Source organism: Meles meles, chromosome 13, assembly GCF_922984935.1.
Source record: "Meles meles chromosome 13, mMelMel3.1 paternal haplotype, whole genome shotgun sequence".
NCBI lineage: Eukaryota > Metazoa > Chordata > Mammalia > Carnivora > Mustelidae > Meles > Meles meles.
Window position 1 is genome coordinate 945,055 of NC_060078.1, and position 15,895 is coordinate 960,949.

At 43.7% G+C, this 15,895-nt stretch overlaps 1 protein-coding gene across 10 annotated transcripts in view; it reads right to left on the reverse strand.

The window, feature by feature from the left end:
- Positions 1 to 2,109: 2,109 nt before the first annotated feature.
- TAF5L (TATA-box binding protein associated factor 5 like) overlaps positions 2,110 to 15,895 on the reverse strand; it is a 29,916-nt gene continuing 16,130 nt past the window's right edge. For 6 of the 10 annotated variants that reach the window (XM_046026362.1, XM_046026364.1, XM_046026366.1 and 3 more), the window contains 2 exons: positions 10,262 to 10,986; positions 2,110 to 4,157 (listed from right to left, as the gene is read on the reverse strand). In XM_046026362.1, coding sequence (XP_045882318.1) covers positions 3,360 to 4,157; positions 10,262 to 10,986 — 1,523 coding nt within the window. In that variant the 3' untranslated portion in view covers positions 2,110 to 3,359. Of the gene's footprint in view, positions 4,158 to 10,261; positions 10,987 to 15,064; positions 15,376 to 15,400; positions 15,709 to 15,895 lie in introns of those variants that run through there. The other 4 variants (XM_046026369.1, XM_046026368.1, XM_046026370.1 and 1 more) reach the window with 4 other exon arrangements.

Below are 15,895 nucleotides of genomic sequence, written 5' to 3' on the forward strand. Positions count from 1 at the left end.
TTTTCTTCCTGCACCATATATACATTGCAGAGATTTATCATTGTGGTTCATAATAATTAAATATTTTCAAGTTTTTTAAATTATATATTATTTAAGTTTGTTCTCGCTGCCAATTTCTGATCCTGCTAGATGCCGCTGACTTATCTGGCAAAGGGAAACATGAGTCTTATAACTATTGCCAGGAACATTTAGTTACTAGTAACCTCAGGCCACTCTTTACCTGGTACTGTGGGAATGAGGAGAGACAAGAGCCTGGGGAAGGGCATGAACTCTGGAGCCACACTTCCCAGATGGACATTCTGGCTTCATCATTTATGAGCTCTGTGACCCTCTGACAAAGTGACTTACTCCAACACGGCCTTAGAATCCTCATCTTCAAAATGCAGACAAAAATGGCGTTTATCTCACAGGGTTGTTATGGAGATAAAAAGTTAATTTTCATAAAGCTCATGGGATGATTTCTGGTAGATAGTAAGTACTATATATATATGTTATATATTCATATTTCCTTTTTGGAGGTTTTTTATTTTCCCCAAAAAAGGTTTTTTCCCCCAAAAAGGTTTTTCTGGAGCACCTGGGTGGCTCCATTGTTAAGCGTCTGCCTTTGGCTCAGGTCATGATCCCAGAGTCCTGGGATCAAGCCCCACACCGGGCTCCCTGCTCAGCATTGAGTCTGCTTCTCTCTCCCTCTGCCTGCCGCTCCCCCTACTTGTACTCAAACTCTGTCAAAAAATAAATAAAAAAAAATCTTTAAAAAAATAAAAAATAAAAAAAGGTTTTCCTATCATCAGGGCTGTATCCTCCAGCTAGAACTTGAGGATACTGAATATAGAGCTTCTACGTAACACATCCAAGCTGTGGGACCGTTCCACATTATGTATAGATAACAGAGCTTCTCTGGGCTTTGGCTATTTCATCTACAAAATGGTAGTATCACCAGCCCTGTCCGCCTAACAGAATTGCTCTGAAGAGAAAATAAAACGCAAGACAGCAACGCGAAGAGTGTGTTCTTATGCATCCTTGTGGCCATAAACATACATATGTACCCCTTATGATAGTTCTAAGATTCTGGGAGCATTGTGAGGGGCATTCTATAAAGTTAAATTATCCCACACTAAAGTTAGTTCAAAAAAAGAGGCCAAACATGCAGAACACTAAAAGGTTGAATTCAAATAACAAAGTATATACATGATCAGTCATTTGAAGACTGAGCAACCTAATACATTTTTGTATTTACTCAAAAAAATTTTTGCATTAAAAAACAAACACAAAGCCTTTCCAAATCATCCATTATCAGTGGTATTTTCACTTCTGAGAATGATTCGGCCCAATTTAGGGATTTTATTGGTTCTAGCAATATACCAGGCAATTTAACCAAAGAGCTCACTTATTGTAGATAAGAACACATTTGAATTCTATCTGGGCGTCTTCCCTGCACACTACGTGGAAGGGAAAGCTGGCTGAGGCACTAACGGACCCTTCTTAAAACATTTCAAATACATCAGTTTTTATGAATGAGAAACATTTCCTATTAATCAGTATCTAAGGCTCAACTAAAGAAAGTTTTTGTTGTTTTTTTTTTTTTGGCATAGAATTCTAGAGTCTTCCTTTAATTTCCTCATAATCCTTGGTGTTCTTGCCAGGAAATTCTGTTTCACAGTACATTTAAAAAATTCTGGCATCATTTAAATTTTTGAACGAGTCTTTTATCTGGAATTGTTTGAGAAATAGTTTAACTTAATTACAGAGCAGAGTTGAAGCCCCTGAGAAATTTTATAATGGGGATCATTAAAGAAAACTAGAGGCGGGATCTTCCCAAATTTGTCTAGATGGTAAAATAGACGCTGTCTCCTGTTGGCAACTGCCCATCTTGGATGTGTGAACAGTAGTAAATGGTACCAAAAATTCCTGTGAACGCCAAGAGGAATCACAATTCAAAGTAAGCTGAACAGAACACAGGGACAGGTGGGAGTGTCCCTGAGTTGGGGCCCGTCTGGCTGACACGATCGGCTACTGTCCCCAAGACAGGTGGGCTGCACGTCACATCAGGAGAGACCACACACCCGCCTGTCCTCACGGTTTAAATGAGATGACAACACTTGTTTTGTCTTTTTTTGGAAACTAAATACATTTTAATAGAAAACAAAATACAAAATAACTCTTTTCAGAAAACAGAAATATTTAATCCTTTTTTCCACGAATTTGAACTCGCTTTATCCTCAAAGCACAGTTTTGGATGCGTGCGTATGTACTTACGATTTGTTTCACAAAGTGTTCGTTAAACCGCTATTGCAATGCAGGAGGTGGGAGCCAATGAGGGCAGGAGGAGAAGACGTTGAGAGAGCCTCACACCTCCAAATAAATGGGCATTTGGAAATTTCACATCTTCTAATTCTATCTTTTGACGTATCGCTTCCAATCCTTTTCATTTCTTTACCACCATCTGTCCTTTCGGGGGAGAGAACTGTTCATACAAGTGCAGCCGTGAGGAACCTCTTCCTCTCCCACCATCACTGCGGGAGCCCAGGACTTTCTCAGACCAACCCTCCCCCCCCACCCCACTTCTAGACATGTCAGCTGGAGTGATCCGTCCATCACCCAGGAAGTTTCCCTTTCTCCCCAAACACTGTGCTACCCAATTCTCTGAATTCCCTGAACCTCAAGATTCCAAGGATCACAGCCAGTGCCAGGAGTAAAACCTGAAAGATGAGAGCAGAGACGGCCCCTCTGCCAGTGCTAGGTTTCCTCTTCTCAATAATAATAATAATTATAATTATAATAATAAAAAATCCTGGTTCTCTGTAAGTACGGAAAAGGAGAGACTTTTTGCCAGGACGATCCCCGGCCCCGGTCCTCGTTCCCAGCCCCGCCTTCCTACACCAGTGGAGATCCCGCCCCAGCCGCCGACGGAGCAGCCGTGAGCAGGTGGCAGCGCTCCTCGGAAGGGTGCGCTACAACCTTCCTCGAACCAAACGCAGCACCCGGCGGCGAGGTAAGCAGCATCTCTTATGCGCGGGAGAATGAGACAGAGACACGAAGGTGCTCACACGAGGACACGGGCGGGATCTTTGTAAGAACTCGCAATCTGACCTCCGGAGCCTCTTCCTTCTCCGTCTCATGTCCAATCACAGCACCTTCCCCCTCCGGTCCTTCGACATTATGGGGGGGGGGGCAGCAAGCGAAGGGGTGACGAGCTCAGGATGTCTGCACGGGATGGAGGCGGGGGGGGGGGAGGGGAGAAGCAGGGAGTCTTTCACAGTCAGTCAGTGATTCGATCTTGATGTGTCCTAAGACTGGCAGCCTGGAGGCTTTCCACGACTGCCCCAGTCCCTTACGACAAAGATTAAAAAAAAAAAAATTTAATGTTCCTGATTTTCTTGTGTGAGTCCAGTCACCAGAAGGAGGTTGCAGGCCATGAACTGCACGCTCAGCACGTTGCTCATCTGCCCGGTGTACACGCCCACAAGTTCGCCCGAGGAGCCGTCGGCGGGTGCACTGCAGTGCGTGTTCCTAATGTCCCAGACGCGCACGGAGTTGTCCATGGACGCCGACGCGATCAGGCTGCTGTCCGGGCTGAAGGTGAGGCTGGTGATATTGTCCGTGTGGCCCCTCAGTTCTTTATAAAGGGTCCCAGAGGCCAAGTCCCATAGCTTCAGCCGCTGGTCCTCGCCGGCTGATGCCAAGTACTTACCGTTGGGAGAGAAGGCAAGAGAGAGCACGGGGCCGCGGTGGCCCGTGAAGAGCCTCACTGAGTTGCCCTGTTGAGCGCTCCACAGCCGGACAGTCTTGTCGGTCGAGCCCGTGGCTAAGTAGTTTGAATTAGGGTGGAATTTGACACAGTCCACATCTGCCAGGTGTCCGGCATATATTCTCAGCGGGTACGTCCGATCAAATGACCACAGCCTTGCGGTGCGGTCATGGGACCCGCTGGCAAAGTACAGGCTATACGGGCTAATGTCCAGGTCCCACACAGGGTAGGCATGTCCTTGGTACAACACAGTGTTGGTGAAACTGCCGAGGTCCCAGTACCTAATGGACATGTCTTCAGAACAAGAGAGCAACCCTGAGCTGTCTGCAAGGAACCTTGTGCTGTATACTGGTCCACAGTGTCCCCGGAGGATCTTCATCTCTGTGCCCGCATTGTCATCCTCATCATCCTGGGGACAGTGGGGGGAGGGGCGGGTGGCAGAGAGACACACAAGGGAAACATGTTTAGTGGTCTGCCATGAAAACCAAACAGTCCAGCAAAAAGAAAAAGAAAGAAAGGAAAAAAAGCCACTACTTGGGAAATAGCCTCTGCCCAGTAGATGACAGTGGTCTTGCCCATAAGGGCGACCCCAGGAAAACAACTCACAATTGCACAAGGAAACACAAAGTCTCGTGCAACTTACAAATTGTCTTCCTCAAGTCCATCTTGCAGCTAAGACTCAATCAAATTAAAAGTACACAAATGCCAAGCTATCATTACACGGTAACGACTGTGGACCTTACTGTCAGGCTGGGCGGAACAGGTTTCCAAGGCTGCTTCAAAGATGGCCTGCGGTAACTTCTACTGTTAATCCTGACAGACATAATTTGGAAAGATTTACTGCTGAGTTTACATTAAGTTCTCAGATTCTTTTATTCTGTGGGTCTGTCTTCATCTGCTGGTTTTAGCTGCTTTCTAAGCCACATTGCTCTCTGTTTCGAATCCACTAAGAAAATTTCTGGCACGTTCATTACTCCCATGAGTGGGGTCAGTGATGAAGGTAGACATGGTCTCACTTTAAATTTACACGAAACTGGTGTAGGAGGTTAGCCAAAATAAAGCCTGGACATATCGGAACAAACAGCAGACCAGAAAGGGGCAGTTATCAGTAAGCAACACTCACACCTTGTGACAGGCGTAAACTGCCAGTGTCCAAAAAGAAAGAAAGATGAAGTTTTAAAACTCTGACTTTCTGGAGGGTCTCAAACATTTTCCCAAGAGAGGCCTGGGTTCAGAATGGCTTTAAACAAGCCGAATGACTCATGGGATTCTTGGAACTAAATTCCCATGTGTGGGGACAGACAAGAAGACAAGCACTCATGGTACCGAGGGAGGGAGTCCCTCTTCCTCACCGTCTTCCCCACAAGGACAGTATCTCTGTTCAAAATCCGTTTTCCCTTCATTCCCTCACAGACAAGCTCCTTAACGCTACAGCTATCTCTACCCAAGAATTCACAAATTAAAATGGGTTTTCATTCAATGCCAGAAGAAGGAGGAGTAAGAAGAGTCCTGAACCAATCGGCTTGGTTAGCTGATATAAATATGTCTGTGGGCCTTAAGTTCCTGTACAGGAAAATTGCATCTTTCTAACTCCCATTTGAAGACTATTAAATTCAAAATAAAACAAACGCCTTCAATGTGTACAGATTTCAGAAAAAGTTAAGAGAAAATAAACACTGATGTCCATGAATATTCAAAATGGCTATTCCAGACACTCAACATTAAAACTACATAAGCATTTGGGAGCTTAACGTTCTACCGCGTGTTACCAAGAATATTAGTAATTTTCCTTTCAAAAGAGGTTATGACAACACTTCAAAATTTCAAGGATGACTCACTGCTGTACACCAGAAAGTTTAGATAAAAACCGTGGGAGCAAAAAATGACCCCAGATGAATTACACTGAGACCCTTTGGAAGGGAGTGGTGGATTAAAGGGCCCGTTATCATCTCTGAGGCTTAAGTGGTCTTCGTTTGGAGCAGAAGTTAGGGAAGCGGGTCTTCATCTCCTTAGTGGGGACCTAAACAGCGAGCTCAGAGACGGGACGGTGGGGGGGGGGCAGGGGCGGTGGTGGTGGTGCGCCAGGAGTCAAGCTGGCACTTCCCAGGGGTCTTGATGACTGTCTCGAGCACACGGACAAGTGCCTGGTGGACTCTATGGAGGAGATGGGAAACCAGAGCATTCATACTGGCTATCGCTATCAGCCCTTTGCCAGGACCACAGCTTAAAATAACCCAGCCACATTTTCTTCTGTGGCTCAACCCAGTCCCACAAGGGCCTCAGCACAGAGCTAAAACTCTGAACAAGCAGCTGATTCACACATGCCCAGCCCCAGATTCTCTCTTTCCTTCCTTCCCTGCTCACAGGGCAAAACCCCAAATTCCCTACAACTGCCTGAACACCCTCGAGTGATGGGCATGCATCCCAAACACGAATTTTTAATTTGTCAAGTATATTCGTGTCATGATAAATCATACTATGTACATTATACAACATGCATAAAGAAACTTAAAAATAATAAGAAAAGTAAATGTAAAAAGACTTTCAAACATTATCTTCTGTACCCCTCTGCCACAGTTTGCTAAGCCCTGCTTTAGACCACGGGGGCCCTAGAAATCTCAGACTTGTTACAGACGTCTGCTCCTGGCCTAGGAGGTTCAGAGTGCCTCAGCTCAGCTCCAGGGTACTTTTTGGGGTCTGAAATGTAGCCTTGGGCTGTTCTCCCAACATCAGCTTCCAATGGAACTGAAAGAACTTAAATCTGGCTGGGCTTGGGGCTGGGTTAAGACTTGGAAGCAAGTGGGGGGGTTGCTCTCTCCGGGAGAGATGACGGCGGCCTGAACTAGAAAAGGCGGCTATCGGCTAGCTGAGCTGAACATGTGCTGTGAGTGTAAAACACACCAGATTTCCAAGACTGAGGACAAAAAAGGAGAATGTAACAGATTTCATTAATAATCTTTTAATATTGCTTACACGTTGAAATAATATTTTGGCCATACTGGATTGAATAAAATACATTGTTAAAATTAATTGACTATTTCTTTTTACTTTTTCCACGTGGCTACTCGAAAAATCAAAGTTACAAACATGGCTCACATTATATTCCTCTAAGCCAGCACAGACCTACATGACCGTTTTATATACAAATCCCAGAACTGAATTTTATACAACACTGACTTCTTTACTTTTGAAACTTAGAGACTGCTGGATTGGGGGAAGGCTCACTAGCCAGTGCATGAACCCAGGACTGGTGGTATAGTGCTGGCCTAGGAGGGCGGGAGGTGGGCAGTGACGAGGGTGATCGTGTACACATCCCTGAAACGAAGAGCAAATCCTTGATTTGGCATCTGTGGTTTTGCCATGTTGCTCACATATTAAAAATACATAGTTACCAATCAACGAGGGTAAAAGTTGGACTTCATTTCCAACTCCATTTAGTGTGGAACAGAGGACGGAGGGTCTCGGACAATACGGGGGCTACTGGTCCGAGCAGGAGGAGGGGCACCGCTATGCCAATTAATAGCATTTCAAAGGTTAATCTAGAAATATCTTTAAGTTGCAGATATCAGAAGCTAAGGGCAGTGCTGTAGATCCAGTTTTTTTTGGCTTAATAGAGAAAATTTTATGCCCTCATAGAAGATTTTGATTACTGTTTTTGACTTTCTAAAACGGAGATATAATTCATGTACTACAAAATTCACTCTTTTAGGAAGTATAATTCAATGGCTTTTAGTAAACTCACAGAGTTGTGCAACTATCACCATTCTCTACTGCAGACCATTTTCATCACCTCAAAAAAGAACCTTTTACCCATTAGTGCTGCCTATTTCCCTGTCCCCAGCCCCCGGCCACCATCAATCTGCTTTCTGTTTTATGGATATGCCTATTCTGGATATTTCCTAGAAACGGAATCATATAGCATGAGGGCCTTTGTGGCTGGCTTCTTTTATTTAGTTAGCACAATGTTTACAAGGCTCATCCACAACACAGCATGTCTCATGTAGATGTACTCCTTTCTAGGGCAGAACAATATTCTATTACGCGGATACATGCCATTTTGTTTCTCTCTGCCTCGGCTGGCTGACACCTGGGCTGCTCCCACTTTTGGGCAATTATGAATAATGATGTTTCGAGCGTTCATGTGCAAGTTTTTGTGGGGACTTAGGTTTTCAATTCCTTTGGGTATAGACCTAGAAATGGAATCGGTGGGTCTGGTCAACATTTTAAATACCCACCAGTAAAACATTTTATCCACTAATTTATGCAGCCGCTATTCCTTCACAAAGATTAAGGTAGAGGTTGCAAACTGGCTTTTTAGTTGGGTTTTCATGCGGTTTCATACTTCCTCCCATCTCTTTGATCCAGGTAGCTTTAAAAGTTTACAGTTACCTGCTCGGATTCTACAGGTATGTGAATGTGTGACCTCTGCACTAAGAGTTTCTATTTTAATTGTGAATTCTCTAAGGAAAACAAAAAGTCCAAGTTCTCATTGAAGAAATATTAAAAACTAACTACCAGAACTGATTTTTACCTTGCTTTTCCCAAAATGTTCCTTGTCAGGAACAACCCCCCCCAAAAACCCCCAAATCAAAAAACCCAAAGAACACCCCCCAAAACCAAAAAACCACCCCCCCCCGAACCCCATCAACAACAAAAACTTTTGTGAACTGCTATAACAAAATGGGTGGGGGATGTAGAAATCCCAAACAGAAAACTCCTAGACAACATGAGAAGATCGCAACTTTAGTTCTAAAATGAAACAAAAGTTTGTTCACAAGGAAAGCGATACCTTTACACTGTAGCAGAATCTACAGTACTTTCAATGTGGACAACCGGGACTCCATCAGGAAGATACTTAAACAAAGTATCTTCTTTTGGAGTGGAACAGCACCTCCCACCAGAGCTCTCCTCTCATCAGCCCCTGTGCTCTCTCCTGCTGCCACTCCCTTAGCTCAGGCCACCGTAATCCCCAGTACAGCCTGTGCCCGGCTGCTCCCTATGTAAGCCCTCCCAACTCTAGCCTGCTTGAATTTCTCTCACTTGCTGGAATCCATTATGTTATTCTTTACTTCTGGGTCTTCAAATGCATACCTTCCAAAGTCTGGAAATCTTCACAGAATACGTCACAGAGCTAATTTTCAACCCAGGGTAGAATCTTAAACATTTTTTTAGTCTAATGTTCTTTCCCTCTTTGTATCTACCTTTCTGTCTTTGCTATCTTCCTTTATATTAATTTGTAATGCTGAGAATAATCTCCCAACACAATGTCAGCGGAATAAAGTCAGTGAAAAGTACTTTTCCTTGTATTTACAGAAAGTTGTAAATGAATGATGGCAGCGTCCTTCAGTTGTATGTGAAGAACGCTCAACAGGCTACAATTATCTCCTAGGAAAGCAAATTTTAAAACTCAAATACATGTGCAATAAAAAAATTTTGGAGGGTACTATAAAATCCTAGAAATCAAAGTGCGTACATTGGAATGTAGGCCTTTTACTCATCACAACAAACTCCTCTAATTATATTGTCTGAGTTGCAAGAAACAAAGATTCAAAGACCATGCTAACTGGAAGGTGACTAAGAGATTGAGAATCAGAAAAAAAGGCTTATTTTGTGCATCTAATATTCTTGGTATCCTTGTCACCTGTGGAAATTACCTTGAATGTTGGTTTTGTTTTGTTTTGACTCCTTAATTTTTCTACACCGTGTAAATAATTTTCCATGGAAAGTAACCTGAGGCAGAACTACCTGAATTTCAGTGGAAAGATGACAAAAAATATTCTAGCTCTCAGCTTTTGTGGGCCACTCGCAGGGGAAGTTAACTCTGTGAAGTTCAATTTTCTCTCTCTTTGTGCAAGTTTGTGACCTGAAACGCAGGCCACTTGGCCTGTGCTTTTCAGCAACCACCCCAAACCATTACACTGAATGATGGATAAAATAGCCACTATACTTCCTGTGCACTTTTCAAAATGGGGCTGGGGAATGCCCTGGAGCACATGAAGCCAGAGGACGTGCCCTGGCCTCGGGCGGGTAACACCCCGTGCTGGTGAGGGGAAGAGCAACCAGTGTTCTTGTTACTGTCGATGAGACTGGCAAGTGACAATATCCATCACAATTTAAAATGCAGACCCTTTGACCCAGTAATCCTACTTCTAATTGTTTATATTTGCATAAATGTACACACACATACACCACACACACACACACACTTACTGTAAATCTTAATATTGGCTAGAGGCCTTTAATTAGGCTTAGCAGTGTTATCCACGTTCAGACAGTAATAAATACTGACCAATCAATAATGTTCAGTTAATGTTGTTAAACATAGTTTTCATCTCTTCCAAGGTTAGGCATGAGCAGGAATTCAGCGGTTACAGGTTACACAGGTATTAGTCTGGCCTTAGCTACACGATGGAGGAAATAATGAAGTCCATTCTCCACAAGAGCTGTCATATGTGCTAAGAATTCTAAGCAAATTAGTAAGGCAGGTGTAGGGAAGAAAAATGATATTCATACCTCCTCCTCCAGAATGTCACAAGCCAAGTGGATGCGGGACACGTCTACTGGATGGGGTTCTGATTTTAACTTCTTGGATCGTAAACTCCACAGTTTTATACAGGAGTTGTCAAACCCCGCAGCAAGCAGCTTGCTATCTGGGGAGATTTCTGCAGTGTTCAACAGCTGCTCTGTGTTATAGAAGGCATAGAAACAGATGGTGGTGAGGGAGGGAGGGCCATCCTTGACGCGCTTAATGCTCTCCTGCAAGACCTCCAGGGCAGCCTCGTTCTGCAGAATAGGGGCGGGCATGTCGGTGGGCTCGAGGCCGCTGCCCTCGCTTCGAGAGGAGCTGCCGCTGGCGTAGAGCTGGTAATCTGTTCTCTTGGCGGGCTGCACGTCAAGATGGATATGTAAGGTGAGGACTTTGCACAGGGCGGTGTTGTTGTCACTTTGGAGGTAGCGGATAAGGTAGTCATAGCTGTCTTCCTGGAGACGGACCACGTACTTGTTATCTAGGAATGCTCGAAGCTTGAAGTTAGACAGGATGTCCTGGATGGTTTGAGTGGTCTGTAGCTGCTCAATGACATCCTTCTGGCTAGCATTCTGCAGAAACATTCCATGGAAGCGGCTGTAAAAACTTTCCACTGTGCTCTTCGGACTATTCTGGACCAGGTTGAGATGGAGGTAGACAAAGAGAGGATAGAGGAGAGGCATCACTTCGTGGCTATGCTGGGAATCAGAATCTATAACGGAAAAGAGTGAGGGCTTTATCATCAGTACAATTTCAAAGAATAATGTGGCCCTCCTGGGGAGCCCACCGTCACACAACACATTCTGGTCAGGACTGCTGACTGAAAGAGAAGCCCAACATAAAATTATGGAAACTCAAAGTCCAAGCCTTTTGACTGAAGAAGGAAGAGCAGGGACTCTGAAGTCCAGCAAACCTGGCCCGGAAGTCGGCCACAGATCGGGAATTTGATGCCCAGAGAGGCCAAGTGACTTGCCTAAGTTCTCCCAACACTTCACGGCTTGTCCCCAGGTCTTCAAGGCTCATGGTTTCTCCCCAACACATTAGTGTTTCTCAGATTGGGAGGCACAGACCTCTGAGGGTCCGTAGTTATATTCTTGGGAGACTGTGAGTTCTTCACAGAATCTTTTTGGTTGGATAATTTCTACAAACAATGAACAAAGGCATATTCATAATTATCTGGCTGGCCATGAAGCAAGGACTGACATACGATTTTAGTGCTCTATTTTGTTTTGTGATTACTTTTGGCCTCCATCATCCAACAGGATTATCAGAGTACTTATTTGAGTGAGTTCATGGACATGCCTAGCTACCCAGGCTGGCACGCCCTAACACCAAGATGACAACATTCACCCAAAACTGTTCCATATCTGCCAGTGTAATCATTTTGATTAGGTTGGCTAAAAAGGAAAACTACTCTTTTGCAGTGATAATTACAAATGAGACATCTTCATGTCATTAAGACTAAGCCACTTACTGATTTGAGACTTGAACACCATGCGACTACGTGACTGAGGATGTTCCGAAGTGTCCAGCTTTAGCTGCCACAGGCGAGTGAGAAAAGCACAGAGGTGTATGTGATGCCCAAGTATGTGAGGGTTGGGGGGAGCTGTGATGGCGCAGAGGTCCCGCAGCCACACCACCGGAGGCGAGCGGGGGCAGCAGGACCGACGCAGGGCGCAAGCGCCTTGGGAAGCTGAAGACAGACTAGGCTGTGTCACAGCCATCGGGACTGGCCCCATGCCCCTGGGGAGCAGCAGGCGAGTTCTGGCAAAATCTATCCGTTACATTCACTTGCTGTTAATTTTGAACTTTATTGCTTTTGTGGTTTTGCTTGTACTTTACTTGTAAGTGAGTTTCAGTTTCATACAGAAATACAGTAACCATAAACATTTTATATCTTGTGTAACATTTGTGCATATTTAAGTAAATTAATATCAAAAGGCTATAAGTCAGCACTTAGTACTTCTGCTAGCATTTTTTTTTCCTTCATGAAAAAAGAATCCATCTATGGCTCAAGATCAGGAACATTACATTAGGGAATCTTGCCTCCCCAATTTGATGACAAATGACCCCAGCATGCTATCTCTGCCCAATACCCTGTTTCACTTTATTGCAGGTGAATTAATTGCATAATATGTGTATTTTAGAATAAATGTGTCCCTACTCAAAGACATATTTAGAAAATGAACTTAAATTACAATGATGATTCCAATAAACTTAAGACTGTTACCTGGCCATTTTGGGCTCCTCATGTCTTTAATAGGCCAAGAAGGGAGTAATGGTGCTGGCTGGGGTGACTGATCCTGACTACCACGGGGACACTGGACTGCTAGTCCACAGCAGAGGTAAGGCAGAGTATGTCTGCACTAAAGGAGATCCCCCAGGGCATCTCTTTGTATTCTTCTGCCCTGTGGTTAAGGTTAATGGAAAGCTATAAAAACTGAATCCAGGTAGGACCAGTTACGGCCCAAGACTCTTCAGAAATGAGGTTTAGAAAAAAAAAAAAGGAAAAGAAAGAAAGAAAGGAGGTTTGGGTCATCCTATCCAGTAAAGAACCAGGACCAACTGAGGTGTTTGCTGAAGGCAAAGAAAATGCAGAATGGGTAGTGGAAGAAAGTAGTTAAATACCAGCTATGAAGTATGTGACCAGTTACAGAAACGAAGACTAATTATTGAAGTTACCCTATTTTGTTATGAGTATGTGTGTGTGTATATCTACACATCTTTGTTTCCTTCCTTCTTTGTTCCCTTACCAGGTACGTAAGTTACCCTTACTTTGTATCAGAGTACTTCAGTGTTGTTAGGGCTACACCAGTCTTTGAGTTACAGGAGATCAAGGAGAAGAGTCAGTCACCTAAGGACTTTGCTTTCTCTTCTGGGGAAGGGATTTGTGCATTTTTGGTTGTACCCAGGAGAGTTATACCATGTTAGGTGGATTAAAGACCTTGTTAATTGTTATCTGGAGATTAAGTATGGTTTAAGGGGATAAAGACGGGTACCAAATTGAACTGGGGGTAAACTTGGGGGTGGTTAATTCTGTGTCATCTTGGCTGGGCCACAGTGCCCAGATACTTGGTTAAAACATTATCTAAATGCTTCTGTGAAGGTATTTTTTAGATGAGATTAAGTTAAGTCCGCAGACTTTGAGGAAAGCAGATTACCCTCCATAATGTGGGTGAGCCTTGTTCAATCAGCTGAAGGCCTTCTGAGAACAAAGGCCGACGTGCCCAGAAGAGGGGATTCTGCCAGCAGATTGACTTTGGGTTTGAGCTGCAGCTCTTCCCTGGGTCTCCAGCCTGCCTTCCTGTCTTGCAGATTTTGGACTTGCTAGTTTCCATAACTGCATGAGCCAATTCCTTAAAATACATCTTTCTGTTTATACATCTTATTGGTTCTGTTTCTGTGGAGGATCCTGGTGAATTCAGATTTTGGTGTTTCCTTAAATGCTATAATTCTTTGGAAGATCTCTGGAAAAAATTTTCCCCCAAAATACTAATGAAAAAAACCAAAAACCCCAAAACTCAACCCTTACCAATTACACAATGAAGGATTGTTTGCAATTCCTTAAAATCTTAGTTTTAGGCTTCTTTTTCAAAATAAGAGGCATTTTAGTTTAGTAAGTTTAGGGAAAAAAAAAAACCCAAAACAAAAAAAAAGCAACCCAGCCACCAAGAGATAGGGCTGCATTACTTTAAAACTTACTGTAATTCACTGTGGTTTCAGCTCAGTTTCAAAATTGTTTAATTGTTCTCTCTTGTCTGAAGAGAACAGCATATCATGTATAAAACAAAATTTTGATCAACATATTCATGATGTGGAACAAAGACTCACATAAGACCTAATTCTCATTTTTAATCTCGTTTCCTTGAAATCGTCACATATGTTTTATATTTTACTGAAAGTGTATTGGCTTGAAATAATTTTTTTCTGATTTCAAAAGTAAAATGTCCTCTGAAAAGTGCGCTTTCCTTTCCTTCTATCCATCTATCCACCGGCTATGTAACAAACTCCTACTCAGTGCCACACTCTGCTGGTGGTGTAAGAGGAAGTTTTCACAGAGTTTGCAGAAATTAGTAGTGAATTAATTTCCATTTAACTACATTAAATGGAAACCAAGCTTGTCAGTCCTTGTTCTCCTGCCTGTCTCTGTAGGGCTGACCCCACTAACCTCACACCCCTGTCTTTTGTTCTGAAACGTCACACTCCCCAGCTCGACTCTTTACCTCCCTCCCTTTCGGGCCCCTCTTGCTCCTCTCATCCCTCACTCACTCACTTCGTGTCAAGGACGAACACTGAGTGTGTGCTTCCTGTGAGCCAGATACCTGACAACTACTGCGGTGTCCAAGGGTCACAGACTCACACCCAGCTTGAGTCCAAAGTCTATGCTCTTCCTACTATGCCTCCTGAAGAGAAGGGCCCAGAGCAACAGGGGAGCTCGCAGAATCTCTCACCCACAGATAACTTACAGAGGAAAGACACACTTAAGGTACTATAGCCCGAGATGCTCTTATTTTCCTCGTATCTTCCTTTGAGATTTATTACCTCCTCAAACTGGCATTTGTGCCTCCATGAAGCTGATAACTGAGTTCTTTATCACAAGTCTCTATCTTTCTCTTAAATACTAGCTTCCAGTTTCCTACTCCAAGCAATACAGTAGGAGACCGCCATCATAATGATGTAAAAAACAACCTAATTTAATTCTGCTCAATGTGGCTTAAGCCCCCATTTGTCACAGAGTCCGAGTCATCCTCAACTCTTCCCCCTGTAATCCTGAGCCGTGGAGAGTCTACCTTGGGAATTTTAAGTACGCAGTCAAGACCTGGCTTTCCACAGGCACAGCACTTCTGAGCTGTGGTCCTTTCCAGCTCGCTTTTCCAGTACTGCAGTGGACTTTGGGCCCGCCTCCTGGTCATCCCACTGCTTTCAGACTTGTCTCCTAGGCCTGATGGTCAGGTCGCTCCTCAACCGCTCTGGTGTGGCTGCTTTATCTCCAAACTGAAAACCCCAATCTCAACAAGGCTGCTCCTGCACAAAGAATCTTTGCTTTTTTGCTCATGTCTTTCCACACACCCCGAATCCTCCTACTTCTCTTCCCCAGTTTACTGAAATCCAACCCAAACACTGACTTCAATTCCACCTCCTCCTGAAACTCAGTAGGGCCTTCTTGGGTACTCCATCCATGTTCTCCTTTCATGCCACAGTTCCTCTCGTACAAACTTCAGCACGGATCTCATCCTGGCCCGTGAAAACTCTTCCACCGTATTTGAACTTTATTTAAAAAGTTTTACTTCTAGCCTTCTTAGATTGCTCCCTATTTAGATTAATGACTGTATCTTTCACTTTATCTTGGTGCTCAGGAAATTCTTGTTCATTTGACTGGCTGACTGCTCTTCAGAGGCCTGAGGATAGGGAAACATAATCCAGGAAAAGCAGTCTGTAAAAACACAAAAACAGGGCAACCTTTTCGGGTCTCCTCCCTCCTCGGGAGCTTTGGGCTATCACTTTGCTATCGCTCAATAAACCTTGCTAAAAAATCAATCAATCAATCAATAAAGTAAAAAATAAAAGAAAAACCAAAATAAAAAACCCCACAAAATATTTATTTACCTCTCCAAATAACC